General features: G+C 47.5%; 1 protein-coding gene across 2 annotated transcripts in view; it reads right to left on the minus strand.

The window, feature by feature from the left end:
* Positions 1-16384, minus strand: part of LOC144146101 (uncharacterized) — a 281191-nt gene that overhangs the window by 12762 nt on the left and 252045 nt on the right. For both annotated transcript variants that reach the window (XM_077678046.1, XM_077678047.1), the window contains one exon: positions 13630-13685. In XM_077678046.1, coding sequence (XP_077534172.1) covers positions 13630-13685 — 56 coding nt within the window. The remainder of the gene's footprint in view (positions 1-13629; positions 13686-16384) is intronic.

Consider the following 16384-nt stretch of genomic DNA (forward strand, 5'->3'; position numbering starts at 1 on the left):
CACTTCGTGCCTTTTCCCCGCCGTATGTGCGCACGATAGGCACAAACAAGAATGGTATGCTGCAGTTCGGTACCTCAACGTTCAATGCATAGCATGGAAGCGGCAGTAAGTTTTCATTACTACGCCAAAAAAGCGGCCACCCATCGGGAATCTCAGAATGGCCGTAATAGTGACAATGAACTTGTACGGCGTGGCTCGTAGCAAGCTCGATCTTCCCAGACTATAGCTTTGATAAAAGCCATAGTCTGATAAAAGCCTTCAATAAAAGCATAAATAGAAACAGATCAGGAAGCCTCGATCTCTGGAATTCAGTTTACAACAGCAGTTTCAATCGCTTTCAACGCATTCTTGCATTTGTGGGATGCCCCGAAATGGTAATACTACTTAACTGCCCCGACATTCTTTCTAAGAGCTTACAATATTTTTTGTGTGTTCAAACGGCAACATAAAATTACTGAATTTTGATCAGCGTAGAGATATAAATGTTACTGCTCTAACGGGTCTTTTAAATGAAATTTTAGCGAGTCTAAAGGAAGGTTTGATGAGTAACGGTGTCGGATCACTTATTTACGGCTTTCGTCGCAAGTGAACTTTCGAATTGAATTGTCAACGCACGCAGTACAATCAACATCTCATGTTTAGCTAGGTTTTCGCAAAGTGACAAGATCCCCAGGTGGTCAAAATTAATCCTGAGCCCTCCACTACGGCGCGCCTCATCGCCTGCGTTGCGTCGGCGCGTTAAACCCTACAATCAATCAATCAAAGTGACAAGCAGGTTTACAGTGTGCAAACCAAGCTTCTGGGACCTCACAGTGAGCACAAATTTTCTGTTACGGCTGCTCTGTTGACCATTTTGCGTTCCTTTTAGAATCTAACAGGTGCCTGCAACAGCGAGATGTGCTTGCATTCTTGCGTATAAGGCCGATTACGAACCCTAAAGATGGCAAATGAAGTTGCGCTGTTGCAGATGTAGTAAAAGTTTTCCGTTTTACTTTTTATTTCTCGCGAATCAGCGCAACGGGTTCCCGGTAACTACTTTGTTTTGTAAACTGAACATCGCCTTTGTCTTGACATTTAATTTTTGAGGATTGGTTAAAAAAATGCAAGGATAAAAGTTTTCTGTGCATTTCGTTTTTTTTTTCGGGAGGGGAGGGGGGTCTGTCAACGTTGTAAGAGCAGCGTGAAGAGAACGCATGTAATGCGAAAAGCCAAACGTTGGTTATCAGTATTACTTACAATCGAAAGTACGCTAGGCGTCGTGTTCTGTAGCGGTGAAAAATCAGTACTTCAACAAGTATTTTAAAAACTGATTAACCCCCCCCTTCGGTCCGAGATTGTCCAGGAATTGTGGCTCGCCTTTTTCAAAATTGTATTCAAAGCAAGCATTGTGGGAAAAAATTAAAAAAAAAAGAACAGCGAGTCATGGCACACACCCCTCACACATGTGGGCAACAACGTGCATTATATTACGCGATTTTTCCTCTCTCTTTCAACTTAGGCCCACCTTAAGAGGTTAAGACGTGACCATATTAGGCATTTGGTTAGGCTGAGTGAGACATTTCTGGACAAGGTGATTGATATCGGGATTTGAAAATGATATATATGAAAATGACACACGAAATGCCGTATGACAGACGCAAACTCACAACTGCTTAATTTTACCGAGAAATCCCCACTGAATACTCGTGCGGATCCATAGAAACGTATTTTAAATAGTACGTAAAATTAGCAACTCAGTATAAACAACGACTGTCCAGAAATGGCATTTATTTTAAAAAGGTAGTGGAAGTACACGATCACACAGACGCTTGCGGGTGTAAAATACGTGTCCGGTAATGTATACGAGCGATAGCGCACGGGTCGTGTGCAGTGCAAATGTTTTTGTTTGTTTCTTCTTTCTGTAAGGACACAGCGCAATTTTACAAGGGCGTGGACTTTGCATGCGTATGAACAGGTCTTGTCGCTTCTTACCCGTTTCGCGTACTAAACTTTTATCCTTTAAAGAATCACCACGCCACCTTCAAAAAGCACCCTTCGACGTTCCCGAAACGGCAGACGGCTGCACTCAACAATAAGGAAAGTGCAATGTGTGGAAGCAATGTTTGTAACACGTTTCACACGTACTCAAGCGGTGACCACGGCGAAGATGTTTCGTGGAATTAAACCAGCGCATTAACCCGCAACGGCCGCTGATTATTGCGTTTCTAGAGGAAATGCGCAAGCAGAGGTAACTATGTCATTGCTTACTATCAAACGAGTACACATATTGGTTGTTTTGTCGTGTGCAGCACGCGTCTTGCGCCGGGCGCAACGTGAACAAGCAGACGACGCGAGAGCGCCATCCACACTATGAACGGTTCGTCCCGCCGCCGCCAGGGGCCGACTGTATTCGCACTCGGGGCGAATACCAGTCACCACTGAGGTATGAACCAATGGCGAGTTTACTATAGCCAGAGTCCGTCAATGCTTTTGACGGACTTTGCTATAGCGTTTTGAGCCCTACGCAAAGTGTCACCGTACGCTACTTCGTTGCGTCGGTGGCACTGCGCATGCGCAGTACGTAAAGTTGTTTTGCGTTTGGCGTTCATAAAGCGAACGCACGCTATTTCCCCAAAGTAGCGTGCGTACGCCACGGCCCTTGAGGGTCTCTGCGTTTACAACATGGCGGCAGGTAGAGCGGAGCACCTCAATGCTTTCGTTCCTCTGAGAGCAGTAATTTGCGTCTCACAGAACAAGTTTTTTGCTCCTGTATTTTGTGTGCACGTTGATTTCGCGGTGAGCGAAACTAACGTGCATCGCTGATTGCCCGAACAAAGCTTTTGTGGGCGCCGACGTTCGATGCTGTGTTTGTGCTGTTGACGTGTTCGCCTCGTGGTGGAAGGCGACGGTGGGCTTCTGCGGTTGGACTATACTTGCTATGTTCGGAATTAGCCATCACTAGCGACGACTCAACCCAGTGTGTGTGGTTGAAAGGCTTCTCGGCTCGTGCCAGAGTGAATTGACTTGCTGTTCGACCCCGCAAATTGCGTAAATTGAGTACATGTTTACGACAAGCTGGAGGCAAAAGATCGTATTTTATTCTTGTGGTTCCGCCTCGAAGTGCAAGCAGTTACGTCGTCACGTCACGCTGGTTGGAAACATTTCTAGATTGTTTTCTAGTCCAATAAAATGCATTCGTGAAGACCGGTCATTTGGTTCTGGGCGTTGTGTGCGATCGCCAAAACAAGTAACCTCAGGGCTTCAGTGCTTCCGCTATAGAGTGTGCTTATGTAGGGGAATATTTCTATCCTGTATTGCACGTTTTGCATTCAATACTGACGGGGAGACGTTTGGTTCCGCTGATTGGGTAGTCGTGCAGAATTTCAGGCGCACGTTCGGCCAGATGAGTGTCGCTTCGCATTCGGTTCAACAGATGGCGTCATAAGCGTTAGCGTGCCGCAAAGCAAAATTGCCGCAACGCTGTACTAAATTCTCTTCGCGCGGTGCCATCGTAGCGTTCCGCAAAAATTTAACGTTTAGCGTACACAAAGGAAAACAAAAACCCGCTATACTAAAACTCTAATACTGGCTTTGTTACCTCTGCCTTTATATATTAATTCCATCCTACTTCCTAGCCAATCCTTCGGTATTTGCTTGGTATGGATCAGCTTATAGATTGCCCTCATAAACGATGCCTTACTTTTTGGTCCAAGCAGGTTTATCAGCTGCATTGGGGCAACGCCGCATTGGGGCAGGGGCAACGGTCATAATAAGGGTAGCGTCCTGGGCATGTTGGTACTCCATTGAAAAAATATAATTGCTCAAAAAAGGGGTCCCTTCTTCACTTCGTCCGTGTCTCCCCTTTTTTTGCAATTATATTTTCGCAACTGTCATAACAGCAGCTGGCTATTCCTCCCTGCTGCACGAAGAGTGCGTTACTGCAAGTATTCTGAACGCGGCACCAGTAGTTTTTGTGGTTTTTCGGGCTTAATACGCTTGCAAATTTCTGTGGCAACAACAAACAAACTACAGGTTTTCCAGTTTTCCCGCCCAGTTCAATCCAATTGCCACACAATTTAATCCATACGCCATCTAATTTAATCCCAGTGCCATCTATTTTCCAGGTGCCAGCGCATTTATACCAAGTGCCAGAGAATTTGATCCGGTCGCCAACCAATTTAATCCAGCTGTCAGAAGGGGATTCAGCAGTGTTTTGTGCGATATTACGCGCAGCTTTGCTGACTTTGTTGAGCGTGGTGTGGTGAAAACGTGGCTCCATCCATTATGTTCAAAATATCTTATGCGCACAGCTTAATGGACATTTACTAACACGCGCAGACCAAGAGAGCGGACCTTTTTGATCCGTTGGTGCTGCGTGCTATAAGCTGATCGTCTGCGAAAGCGCCGTCCATAACTCACGTCAGAAGTATCGTGTGCTTCTTGCGGCGTAACAATTCCTTAAGAAGTTTATTAAGTGCGAATGCACTTAATAAGCGACCCCAAACCATCCACCGCCGGCGGCGGCGGCGGCGTCCGCAGTGCTCCTCTATATTTAAAAAAGAAACAGCAGCCGGCGCCAGGTTTCGATCCGAGGACTTTGCGGCCGCAGCGCGACGCTCTACCGACTAAGCCACGGACGCCACGCTGATATCAGTGTGAGTAACGCGCCTTATATCTTTAACGCATTCAAACTACGTCGTCAGCGGCGTGCGTTGGCGACTCAGCGGCGTTATAGCGGCTTGATAACTGCGTGGTGTACACGTGATACTACAAACCCGATGGAAGAGATGGAAGAGAAGGCGGCGAGGCGGTGGGCTGCGGGGGCCGAGCGCAAGCGCCGCAAGCGGGCCGACAACCGTGCATTCGCACTTTCACATTCTTCCCCTCGGGGAAATGCGGGGGAATTTTTTGATAAAAACACATTACTTAAATGCCCTTCGCATTCTGATTTTCAATCAATAAATGCCTTTCTGCAGTCTTATGTATTATTTCTAAAATATAATATCGTCTGCTCGCGTAACAATACGCTGGCAAGTCTGCCTGGCGTCATATTACGCGAGCAGACGATACTTCTGACGATCTCGCAGATGGTCAGCCCATAGAGTTTGTGGTTTCTCTACCTCACAATATGCATAACCCTAGCATTGCACAAGGCATGCACTCATGCACACTGCGAGGAACCACCGCGGCTTCGAGCTATTTGAGCACGCTCACGATACTGAAACGCCGTCGCGCCAACTTAACACCGCCTCTGTTGGGCAGGTGGAGAAGGGGGCGACAAAGGAATATGCCCAGGGTACGGAGGGAAGACGTTTATTTTATACTAACGTTCTAGTCACATATTTTACAGACCCAATTACATAATTTACAGTACAGGCATACGTACTTCCCGTTAGGTGAAAAGAACGATGGGGCGCCACGCGCAAGTGTACGCGTCGTCGGCGCAAAGCCAGTGGGCTCTTAGGTCAGGGCAAATTCCGGGGTGCGCGCACGTTGCGCGCGCGCGCATCGCCGTGCTGGCCAGATCGGCTCGCAGCAGCGAGGGAGACGGGGCCCATTCGCTCACAGGCGCGTACCACACGGCGTGATCGTCGAGTGTTAGGTACGGCCTTACTATATGCAAGCGTAGGGGCAACAGGAGCAGCCTTAGGCACGGGCCGCAGCCGGAAGGGCTGGTGGGCTTTCGCCGGCGCAACAGGGTTGCAGCCGGCTGGTAAAGAAAGCGTCACTTAGCTTCGGCCAACGCCTTCGGCGTCCTGGAAGCGTCTCCCCGAATGGACCCCCGCGCAGGGCGCGCGTTCGCGTCCCGGCGAGAGTCGGGTTCGGGCATCGTTCAAACGGACCAATGAGGTGAGGTTAGCTCCGCTACCAGGGCGGAGCGCCCGCTGCGTGACAGTGTTTTATCGCAGCAACGGTCGCTGGAGCCTTCACCTCAGGCAGGAGTTTGAGAGGACTGCTCGGCTCTACACAGTGGCGCCGAGACGAGCCGGCATTTCGGGGAGAGAGGGGAAGAGCGCCGCGCAAGGGCACAAACCTAGCGTTCACGCAATGGCTCGGGCACCAGGATCCCCACAAGTTTCACACTTATATACACTAGAGGGAAATCTGGCGCCACTGTCTACGGGAGCCGCGCTTCAGCGAGCGTCCCGTCATGTACCGGGCAGGCACGTTCCACTTGTCCTTGGCATGGCTCACGAACAGGCTGGGAAGTTGCCTCTGGCTCCAAAAAAGCAACAATATTACTGCAGAATATTAATCAAATTTGTGTTGTTATTACAAAATTAAAGCTTCAGAAAGAATGATTTGTCAGGGATTATTTAGAAGCTTCATGCGAGATGAACATGAAAACAATGTTACCCATTTTTGTTGGTTTTGGCTTCGGAAGAAAAAGAAGCCATGCGCCTAACCAAGCCAAGTAGGCGAGGAACGTCGCTAGCTGCAATGGCGCCGTCCACGGCGGCCCGTGAATGCAGCGCCAGATTTCCCTCTAGTATATATTAGTATGAAACTCTATGGGTCAGCCTACGGCACCAACTGATCAAACAAGACTGCTCTCCTGGTCTGCGCGTGTTTGGAAATGTCCAATAAGTTATGCGCATAAGATATTTTGCATATAATGGATTAAGGCACACCACGTTTTCACCACTCCACACGCAACAAAGCCCGCAAAGCTGCGTTTAATTTCGCACAAAACACTCCTTAACAACCTTCTGACAGCTGGATTAATTTGACTGGCGACCGGGTTAAACTGGTTGGCACTTGGCTTAAATTCGCTGGCACTTGGATTAACTTATATGGCGCTTGGAATAAATTAGTTGTGGCATGGAATAAATTAGATGGCGATTCGATTAAATTGAGCGGGAGAACCTGCAGATGAGAAACAGTAGACCATGTCATGCATAAAGCGCAGTCCCCTTTAGGTCCGTCACTTCCGCGGAGTGATACACTACTCGAACTAGTGCAGTTCTTAACTTGTACTGGGTTATAGCACTACAGCCGTCTCCAAAGGCCCGAACGTGTGGATGGAGTCTGCACACGCAGAAGGTACAATACGCGTGAACGCACGGTTAAAACATTGGCGGCTTATCTGCTTTTTTCGCAGCAAGTGTCGTCGACCGACGATTGTCTTCGTTTGCCCTTGCCATGTAACATGCTCTACTTTCTTCTGTTCGCACTCCTCACGCTATTCTTCTTCCCTTTCGCTCCTTCCACGATGAATGCGTGGGGGGTTTGTTCAATTCAATTAAATTTTCCTGAATTCGCACTTCCTGTTTGACCTTTGGTTGCCGTTGTGCTTGGATAAACTCGAGACACCTTTTGGTTTAGTGTTTAGCTTGCAGTCTTCGACACCGTTTTAACGCGTTCTTTTGTTTGTTGTCGTAACCCAATACAAGTTGTATTATTAATTAGAAGAACGCTGGCAACCTTGGTATATCTACTCATTTTGAACCAAATATGCCCGAGGTTTCCTTTACGCAAAATAATGTGGACACGTATTTTGAGTAGCTCGGAATGGTCTGCCTATATATATTTCATGTTCAAGCATTTTTTCAACCTTTTTTTCAGCCATCGAATGGACGGACGGACGGACGGACGGACGGACAGACAGACAGACAGACAGACAGACAGACAGACAGACAGACAGACAGACAGACAGACAGACAGACAGACAGACAGACAGTAACAGCAGCTCGGTCGTTACAGCGGCTTTCAGAACAGATGGACAACTTCCGAGCTGTCCTAACCTAGTAATACAAAGAAAAACCAAATGAACAAAAAGAGTAAAACCCATGAACGGGAGATAATTTGCTGCACGCGTAAAGCAGTCCATATTACGGAAAGACCGCTTGAAAGATCACAGGGCTGTTAGGAGTTGTTTCGTTTCGAAATGTCCTCGTAAAAGAAGGACACAAGACAAAAGGAAAAAAAAAGATAATCATAACTGAGATATATAAATTAAAGCATTAAAAGCGTCACATTCATCATTTTGAAACTGTGCGCAGAGTAGAGAGAGAGAGACTTCTTTTGATGGCCCGGTTTGGATACCGGTCTGAGTAACGTATGCGCGAGTCACTACTCTGTCAAGTACTGAGAGGTAGGTTGTTAAGTAGGTCATGCCTCTGGTGATGGCAAACAACTGCAAGGTGATATCGCTGCCGGGCTTCCCACGAGCACGGAATGAAGTGCTCGCTCTGGAGACCTTGTATAAGGAATAGTTGGTACGCGCCCATGTTACGTCGAAAAAGATGAACTTGAGCCCCATTTTTTTTTTTGTGGTGGGCACAACAACAATGAAGTGAAAAGCAAGGATTAACAAGAGGAAAAAAAAGATGTAGAGGAGGAGCCGCTTACTCGTGTCGTCTAACTGTGCTGCCCTACGCTGTCGCAGAAAACCTGTCAAAAATATCTGAACATCCCGTATTGATACAATTATCTTCCTGGTATCTGTTTGTCCACTTTGAAATGATGTACGGGAGCTTTTTTTTTACCTAAAAAGCCAGCGTCTCTCGGGAATTGTATAGTATGGCCATCTTTTGCCAACTCTATTTGTTCGGCAAACAGGTAACATCGTCATACAGTACGCATTTATGGTTTGAATGAACGGGAGCTTCAGCGCTAGCTTCGAGTTAAAACGCGAATTAACGGCCATTTTTGTAGCGTGCGAAATTGTATGCATAATTTTTTTCGCATGCTGTCATTGCCGACAGTTGTGGAGGTAGCTTGAAACAGTGGCCTTATGGGGAACAAGCGAGAAAGTTCACACCGAGCTGTAGGTAGCTACCACACCGTACCTTTCCGTTTTTAACGACAACGACGGCAACAAACAGGAATGAAGACAACAACAATACGATGGCAACCAAAACAATAACGAGAACACAACGACAGCGATAACAAGACAACAGAGACTACGGAAGCCATGGCAACAACAATTACCAGAACCACAGCAACGACCACAACAACGAAACAGCAGCAATAACAAAAGCAGAGCGGCAACAACAATAACAACGACGACGACGACAAAAACGACGATGACAACAACAACGACAACGACGACAACGACAACGACAACGACGACAACGACGACAACGACAACAACGACGACAACGACAACAACGACAACAACGACAACGACAACTACAACTACAACTACAACTACAACGACGACAACAACGACGAAATGTCGACAACAGCAACAACGGCGACAACGACGACAACAACGACAACAACAGCAACAACGACAACGACGACACAACGACGACACAACGACGACACAACGACGACAACGACAACGAAAACGACGGCGACGACGGTGACGACAACAACAACAAAAACAACCATTATCATCATCCTATTCATGTACACCGTTGGTAATTAAGGGTAACAGAGTGGATGCTTAGAGAAGGCAGGCGTGGCAGGGGCCGGCAGAAAGTTAGACGGGCAGATGAGATGAAGTTTGCGGGGATAAATTGGTCGCAGTTAGCACAGGACCGGGATAATTGGAGATTAATGGGCTTGGGTTAGACCCTTTGCCCTCCAGTGGGCGTAGATAGGCTAGCGATTAATATTATTATTATTATTATTATTATTATTATTATTATTATTTGTGTACACTGCAGGCGAAGTGCGAAGGCCTCTCCTGCGGACTTCCACCAGCTCCTGCCCACGCCATCCAAGCCCGTTTTTAGGTGCTAAGCCCCTTATAGGCTGCGGGTGTTGGCGTCTCCTGTCGTCGTCGTCGTAATCGACTTTCATGTAGTCACGGTACTAAAACACCGGGACACTCGCTTACGCATCGCGCTGGAGCGCTTCGTAACGCGTTCTAAAAAACGGGGCACTCGTTTACGGCTCGCGCTAGAGAGCTTCGTGCTTCAAAGACAAGAGACCTTTACAGCAAAGCTGTATACCCCTGCCCTCCAACGGTTTCGTCTCCGTTGGCAAAAGCGCCAAGGCGCCAAGAATACACTTGTACACTGCATGCTTCGCCCTTTCCAAGGTTTAGCGTTAGTTGAGATGGCCCGGGATTTTTCTCCTCCTTCGTTTTCTTATTGTATCCCTCCATAGAGCTAGCTACCTCACTTACTAGTTCCACCTCTCGGTAACCATTCCATTACCATAATGGCAAACCGTATTTCAGTTCTCTGTATCATATGCTTGGCCCAACTACGGCTCTTTCGCCTGATTTCGGCTAGAACTGTCTTGCATCCGAGTTTTCGCTCTACCCTAAGACGCTTGTTACTCCTACCCATCTTCTTTCCATGGCTCGTTGAGCTTACGTAGGTTTTCTTTCGTGGTGGTTAGGAAGTCCTCAAGTTTCTGCGTCATAAGTCATCTCCGGGAGTACTCATGGGTTGTCTAGGTTTCCTTTTGGGGACAGAGATACGCTATTCTTCATTACCCGAGAGTGCTTGCCGATCCAATACCCCAGGCCGCAGTACTTCCACGTTTCATTTCTCTCGTGGTTTGGGCCAGAATCGACAACCTGTCCAAAAACAGTTCTAATTGATTGATTGTGGGGTTTAACGCGCCGACGCAACGCAGGCGATGAGGCGCGCCGTAGTGGAGGGCTCCGGATTAATTTTGGCCTACTGGGGATCTTTGACGTGCGCCGAAATCTCGTACACTGGGGCGTTTTTGCCTTTCGCCTCCATCAGAATAGTGGCCGCTGCCGCCGGGAATCGAACCCGCAACCTCGTGCTCAGCAGTGCAACGCCTTAGCCACTAAGCCACCGTCGCTGGTACAAAAATAGTTATATTAATCTCTTCAGATATTTCATTACATGGGCGGAAAAAGCGGCTTTGTCGTGGAACTTAAATCCGCTTTCCATTACTTTATGTTTATCTCTAACCACCCACCGACGTTTCCGAGCTCAGTTCCGGAAGCATTCTTTGCAGGTCTTTTCTCGACTCACTGAACCAGACAAAGTCATCCAGAAATCTCATGTGACCCAAATATGTTCCCTTTAATCGTATCCCTGGCTACTGCCCGTCGTTGCACAGGATTACGTTGCATGTACGTCCGCCGTATACGCGTCCTCCGAGAGTCCCAAGTAAGACTCCTAATCTGCCCTCGTTGCTCCTCTAACCGTCCCTAGCTGGACAACTCCCTGTGAAAGGGCCTCTGACTTTTAAAGGATATAGCATTCCGGAGAAAACATACTGAGGATTTGGGTCTTGCAATCGGTCAGAAGCAGTTGGTCGTCTAGTCAGTATGAACTCGCACGAGATATTCTGGGCGAAATCACTGTGAGCTTTTAACGGCTACAGATTCGAAAGTGAGGAAACAAGTAAGCGGCCGCAAAGATGGAAGTTTAGCCAAGCTAATGACCCCATCACATGATGGTTACATCATCATCATCACCAGCCTATCTACGCCACTGCAGGGCGAAGGACTCTCTCATTAATCTCCAATTACCCCGGTCCTGTGTTAACTGGGACCAATTTATCCCCGCCAACTTCTTGATCTCATCTGCCCATCTAACTTCCTGCCGCCCCCTGCAACGCTTGCCTTCTATAGGGATCCATTGATTTGATTTTGATTTTGATTGTAGGGTTTAACGCGCCGACGCAACGCAGGCGATGAGGCGCGCCGTAGTGAAGGGCTCCGGATTAATTTTGACCACATTGGGATCTTTAACGTGGGCCGAGATCTCGTACACACGGGCGTTTTTGCTTTTCGCCTCCATCAGAAAAGCGGCCGCCGCGGCCGGGAATCGAACCCGCGACCTGGTGCTCAGCAGCGCAACGCCTTAGCCACTGAGCCACCGCAGCGGGTTCTATAGGGATCCACTCTGTTACCCTTAATGACGGTCACGACTATAGTTATATGGTATTAGTTATCATTCAAAGAGTTGCCACTTATCTCAGCGAAGTATCAAATGGCAGGCGTCGGTGAGAGTGCGTAGTTTAATCTGATTCCAAGTGTAAAATTCTGATTATTAATAGTTCAGACTATCTAAGAGAGAGAACATATTAAGTACCGTATTTTCGTGCGTATACCCCGACCCTGCAGATAATTCGCTCCCCCCCCCCCCCCCCTTTTCAGCACACCGGCAAAGAAAAAAAATCCTCGCGTATTGCCCGCGCATTTGATACAGGAAAGGCTGCACCAAAGCAACCAAAGCAACTCAGGCAACACATCACATACTATGTAAACAGAAAAAGCGTATATTTAGCAAGCAGAATACACTGACTGCAATGCAAAAGTCACAATTTACTCATTGTCACTGCTCTCGCTAGAGATATCACTTGAGCCGCAGTTTTCAGTGTTGCACACAAGGTCATCTTCACGGCACAACGCGCAGTACAGCTTCACGGCACAACACGCATTGCCATGAAGCTGCACTAAAGAAAAAGAACTCCTTATTTTCCGCAGCTCTTTTTTGCCACTGACATTTTTGCATTTTTGGGGCGGGTTATACACACGAAAATACGGTATACAACATTCCAAAAAGGAAACGCGACCTAGCTGATGATGACGCGATACGGCAGTTAGGATCACGCGGAGATAAAGTGCCTGTTAAAGTTTAGTGAACGCCAAATCAGTGAACGAGCGAAATAAAAAAAAAAAAAAGTGCGATGACGCATAGGCGCAGGAATTGAAAATGCATACTACTGCTGTGTAAAAATTCTGAATAGTTGGCGCATTAATGGTCAGATGACCAGGGAAACCAACCAATTGCATATTGAGTCACGATTAGGTTCAGCAAACAGACCAAGTTTTATGTGCGTAGCCTGTACCCGTAGGGCGACTGGCCGAAATACGAGGCGCCTGAGCTATTTCGCACGTTACGCTGTAAAAAGGTGCAATTTCTTGCTGTCCACTGACCTTCCTTTGCTCATTTAGTTTTCTAAACTACTTAAAATGCAGTGCCAGTGATGGCGGGAGCGTGCGCCCTATTTAAAGGTTGCACTTCCTGCGTCTGCATTAAAAGCGGAGCTTTTCAAAAACATAATTAGGCTGAGTGCGTGCATGCGTGTAAAACATGAAGCGGATGAATTACAAAGACTCTGCGACACTTTCCACAAACACTTTCACTCTCTCCTTCTGGTCTGGAAGCACTGCGAAAGCTTTAGTTGTCGCCGAAATAAAGCTGCACTGCGTGGTTTTCTCGTCACAGCAGATCCGCTTTCCGTTTCTGCTTTGTTCTTGTGGCGATTTTTCCTCAAGGGCTCTTGGGCTTTCTCTATGGGCAAGGGATTTTTTTTCTCTTGTGGCGATTTTTTCTGTCTATTGCTGCAACTGAAAGAAAGCTCGCCAATAGCCACTACACCGCTCTAATGACGTCATTCAAGTGCTGGACGAACGCTAATACCGGGAAAGGGAAATGAATTTTTTGGGCAAGTTTGTAGTTATCTGATGGGCATTTAGAGGTACTTTTTGGTTAGGTACTTCGTGACGCCGTATTCTAAGTACTGGATGTGCTTGTTGACTACAGTCTGAAAGCCTTTAAGATCTAGAGAAAAGTCGAGGGAAGTGTTGCAGGGCCCCTTCAATACACAGCATTCTTTGCATTGCGACCCGAACTCCTGAGTGGTAGTCCATCAATATTTTGGCTCGTCATCACCATGACATCGACGCAATAATTTCTCGTAATATTCGAAACCGTATCCGTAAGCGCCTATCACAGACTGTGACGAATCCGCGCATACCTGGAAGCAAACGAAGAGCGTGGTGTACCAGGCCACCGGCTGGATGTTGGCCGCTCCTGAAAGGAAGGGGGATTGGCATTGTGAATTGGCAGCAGCGCCTTCAGTAACGACTACCGCACACAACAAAGCACAGCAAAGCACAGCAAACTACCCGCCTTTCTTATCAAATGGAAAAGCGCTTGTTTTTTAGAAAACGCTGCACAAATGTCTGTGGACGCCAGAAAATTATTACTTTTTAATAGCACGTGCTTTAACAGTTGCATTTTATGCACCGATGTGGATTGTGGATTTCGGATACCTGTATGAAGGGCTCCCACGAAGGGCACGATGACGCAAGGATGTTGCTGCTTTAGTAACCTATAGCCGACCGACTTCGAAAATTCAGACTTGCTGGATATTCCGGACTTTCCCCGAGGAACTGCCAGTTGTCCAATAGGAGTAACGTATATAAACAACGGATATTTCGGACAAAATAAATCCAAAATTTCGATTTTCTGAGAAAAGTTTTCGCGGCACAGCCGCGGTGCGACTACAGGTCGACGCCATTTTGAATCCTAAGCACCTGGCTGGTTTTGGATTGAATGGGGATTGGCTTGACTGTCGCCGGGGTAACCAACTTTGATCTTTCGCGACATTTTTGATGCCGTGGACAGCAACATAATGTTGGGCGCGGAGCTAACGGATGATGAGATCGTGCGCAAAGTGACTTCGCTTCCGCGAGGCGACCGCCGCAACCGTCAATGCAAGGCATTGCCAACGCTTCGGCGTTGTTGTCCAATGTGAAGAAAACGTGACGCTTGCAAAGATGCAAGCAGGCGTTCGCACACGAAGGAGGAATTTAAGGCACGCAACCATTCGCAAGTTCTTAAGTCTTATTTAAATGAAGTAAAGTTCGCTTTTGCGACTCGCGGATTTTTCGGACTGCTCTTTTATTCGGACTGCTTTTCGTTCCCCTCCAGGTCCGAAAAATCGGTCGGCTACTGTATACGAAGGAAGTTGTAATAAAGCAAAGTTGTGTTCGAAAATAAAACCGCCAAAGATGCAGAGGGCGGACACGCAGCTGAATGATCAGAAGCTGCCCGGTTATCCCTTGATGAGTTGATTTGACTGATTGTTTGATTGATTGGGCACGGTTTAACGCGCCGACGCTACACAGGCGATGAGGCGCGCCGAAGTGGAAGGCTCCGGATTAATTCTGACCACCTGGGGATCTTTAACGTGCGCCGAAATCTCGTACACACGGGCGTTCTCGCTTTTCGCCTCCATCAGAAAAGCGGCTGCCCCGCCGGGAATCGAATTCGCGTCTTTGTGCTCCGCAGCCCAACGCATTAGACGCTGAGCCACCGCGGCGGGTAGACCTTGATGAGTCGGGTGATGCGGGGTTTGGTCGGTTAGTAGTATGCTCCTTCCCAGGAAAATGCAGTGGCCTCTAGAACACACTCAAAGTAATTTACAACAGTCGCGTAGAGCAGAAAACGCGGTATAATGAGATAATGCTTGGTTCTCGAGCAGAGCGAAAGAAATGAGCGGTACACACACACGCACAAACAATCATTAACACAACATGCTCCAACAGCAATATCCTATTTCATGTTAACGGTGAACACATGGCGAGTGCGTGAAAATACGTGAGAAAACAAGGTAGCCCTCATATTGATGAGGACGTTGAAAGAGAGAGTCCAACGTGCCCTCTGACCACGCCAACGTCTATCAGCGTTATGCCTTGTTTTCAAAGCTCCAACGCTGACTTGCCCAATAGTCAAAATTACAAAAATGCAGCTCACTTACGCCAGGTCTTCGGTCACGTGCTGAATTAGCTGTTTTTTTTTCACTGGCACGTTGTTTACCTTTCTAGAATTTAAGCTTTTCCTTGGTCTTTACAAAGGCGCTGCCTTATCTACAGAGGCTAAGTATTATACTGTTGCCATGATAATTTCTTCGACAGGGTTAACCGAAATTTTCTACTGCGGGATTGGAGGCGGAGGGGGTTGAGGATCGGAACTGTCGAACGCCTTACACCCCCACTCCGTTTCTAAGTCGGGGTGGGAAGGGGTAGTAGAGCCAGTAAAGTTACGCGTATGAAGGGGGGGGGGGGGGTGAAAACTAATTCTTTTTGCCGGTATTACCTTTTATCTACGTGGAGAACACCCCTACAAAAATATCCTGAGCATGCCTAAATGCAAAATTACCAATTCTGACCTTTGAACCCGTTCTTTGCCAGTAACGCTTTCCTTAAAATACACCCCACCCACACCTACCAAATCCATCATAATCGAAACAAAATTATACCGGGGTGTCGAACCTGAATCGAACAGAACCGAAATCTGGATTCGTACCGGTATGTTTGTCGCAACTGAGCCAGAATGCGAACCGTTATTTTCTGAGCACGCTGAAACCGAACCGCAACTGAACCGAAAAAAAAGTAAATAGCGGTTACCGGTTCACGATGAAACGATTAGACCACCCTTTGCAGATAGTGCTCGGTCATTATCATTCGCGGCTTTTCTCTCTCACGCAAGGTCAACTTCGTTATCTCTCGCGTACTTTTCTCCTTCATAACAATCACAGCGCCATCCACACGTGGTCGAAACATGGAGAAAGGTATGTGCAGCAATCCTGGTATATTGCTGCTGGTCACGCATGCGGAGTGTAGGGCTGAGTAAGACGCACTTTCGGAATCCCACAGGCAATATAAAACATCAACTTTGCCCTCAATTCCCTCGTTGCGACTGCAGGTATGGTAGCAATCAGACCA

Source organism: Haemaphysalis longicornis, unplaced genomic scaffold, assembly GCF_048455015.1.
Source record: "Haemaphysalis longicornis isolate Haplotype H1 unplaced genomic scaffold, Haemaphysalis longicornis Haplotype H1 scaffold_7, whole genome shotgun sequence".
Taxonomy (NCBI): Eukaryota; Metazoa; Arthropoda; class Arachnida; order Ixodida; family Ixodidae; genus Haemaphysalis; species Haemaphysalis longicornis.